A 1,922-nucleotide genomic window follows, 5' to 3' on the forward strand; every position below is an offset into this window, starting at 1 on the left:
TCATAGTTGTTTTAATTTGCATCTCTCTTAGGGCTAGGGATTTTGAGCATTTCTTCATGTGCTTGTTAGCCATCTGAATGTCGTCTTCGGTGAAGTGGAACCTTCTGTTTCTGATACCATTTCCCACTCACTAGGAGCTCTTGTGGTGTGGTGTGTAGAGAGCTGTACCACTAATCCAAAGGCCAAGCCTCTCTGGTAGTTCAAGTTCATTTATTCCTGGGACTTACAGCCTCAGAAACCCACTGGAAGGGCAGTTATGAGTCAGTTTCAACTGGACAGCAATGAGCAGGATGATGTGTATTATCAGGAACATGGAAGACACATGATGGTGAGGAAAGACGTGGAGAAGTTGAAATCCTCCTGTGCCACTGGTGGGGATGTATAATGGTAGAGATGTACCCATTGAAAAATAATTTGAGATTTCCTCAGAAAGTTAAACTCAAAATTACCACATGCTTCAGCAATTCCGATCCTGAGTGTACACCCGAAAGACTTCAAAACAAGGATGTAAACAAAGACTTGTAGGCCATTGTTGATGCATTATTCACAATTTCCTGAGGATGACCATCTGCCCAAGATACCAAAGGGAAAGAAAGCCAATGGGAAGAAGGTGGCCCCGGCGCCTGCCGTGGTCAAGAAGCAGGAGATCAAGAAGGTGGTTAATCCCCTGTTTGAATAAAGACCCAAAAACTTTGGCATTGGGCAGGACATCCAACCCAAAATGGACCTTACTCACTTTGTCAAATGGCCCCACTACATCTGACTGCAGCGGCAGAGACCAATCCTCTACAAATGACTCAAGGTACCATCCACCATTAACCAGTTTACCCAGGCCTTGGACCGCCAGACAGCTACTCAGCTGCTGAAGCTGGCCCACAAGTACTGACCAGAGACCAAGAAGGAGAAGAAGCAGAGGCTGCAGACCCAGGCTGAGAAGGCTGCTGGCAAAGGAGACACCCCCACCAAGAGACTCCCCATCTTACGTGCTGGGGTGAATACAATCACCAGAGTGGAGAACAAGAGGGCCCAACTGGTGGTGATCGCACACGATGTGGACCCCATAGAGCTGGTGGTCTTCCGGCCGGCTTTGTGTCGGAAGATGGGCATTCCCTACTGCATCATCAAGGGCAAGGCCAGGCTGGGCCACCTCGTCCACCGGAAGACCTGCACCACTGTTGCCTTCACACGGGTGAACCCCGAAGTAAAGGAGCTCTGGCGGAGGTGGTAGAAGCAATCAGGATCAACTAAAATGACAGATATGATGAGAACTACTGCCACTGGGGAGGCAACGTCCTAGGGCACAAGTCAATGGCCTGCATCGCCAAGCTGGAGAAGGCCAAGGCCAAAGAACTCACCACCAAACTGGGCCGATGTATATACTGATTTTTCTGTATATAAGAATTAACTTATTCCGCCATCTGCCAAAAAACCAAAAATAAAACACCAATTTCCTGAGGATGGAAATAACTGATGTACATGGATAAACAAATGTTGTGCATAGATACAGTGGACTGTAGGCATGAAAAGACAAGAAGTTCTGCTACATGATATCATTGAGTTGAGCCTTGAAAACATTAGACTATGTGAATTGTGTCACACACAAAATGGCAAATATTACGTGATTCTACTTAAAGGAATTAAGAAATTAAGAAAGTGGGGAAACGACAACCTTTTTAACAAATGGTATTGGCAAAATTGGAAAAATATCTGCAAAAGACTCAAGCAAGACCCACACCTCACTCCATACACAAAAGACTCAAGCAAGACCCACACCTCACTCCATACACAAAAACCAACTCAAGGTGGATCATGGACCTAGGACTAAAACCAAGGACTAAAAACTTCATTACAGAAAAGCTAGGAACAACACTAGAAGTCCTAATCCACAACATAAACAGTCTTCCCAATATCCTGGAAAACCT

At 45.7% G+C, this 1,922-nt stretch overlaps 1 protein-coding gene and 1 pseudogene across 1 annotated transcript in view; both read left to right on the forward strand.

Moving 5' to 3' along the window:
* Window positions 1-679, forward strand: part of POLR3A (polymerase (RNA) III (DNA directed) polypeptide A, 155kDa) — a 96,736-nt gene extending 96,057 nt beyond the window's left edge. The window contains exon 28 of the mRNA XM_006887560.1: window positions 578-679. Coding sequence (XP_006887622.1) covers window positions 578-679 — 102 coding nt within the window. The remainder of the gene's footprint in view (window positions 1-577) is intronic.
* A 113-nt stretch (window positions 680-792) lies between these two features.
* Window positions 793-1,383, forward strand: LOC102848665 (annotated as a pseudogene).
* Window positions 1,384-1,922: the final 539 nt, after the last annotated feature.

This window comes from Elephantulus edwardii, unplaced genomic scaffold, assembly GCF_000299155.1.
Source record: "Elephantulus edwardii isolate Elephantulus edwardi_28Jun2011 unplaced genomic scaffold, EleEdw1.0 scaffold00058, whole genome shotgun sequence".
Classification (NCBI taxonomy): domain Eukaryota; kingdom Metazoa; phylum Chordata; class Mammalia; order Macroscelidea; family Macroscelididae; genus Elephantulus; species Elephantulus edwardii.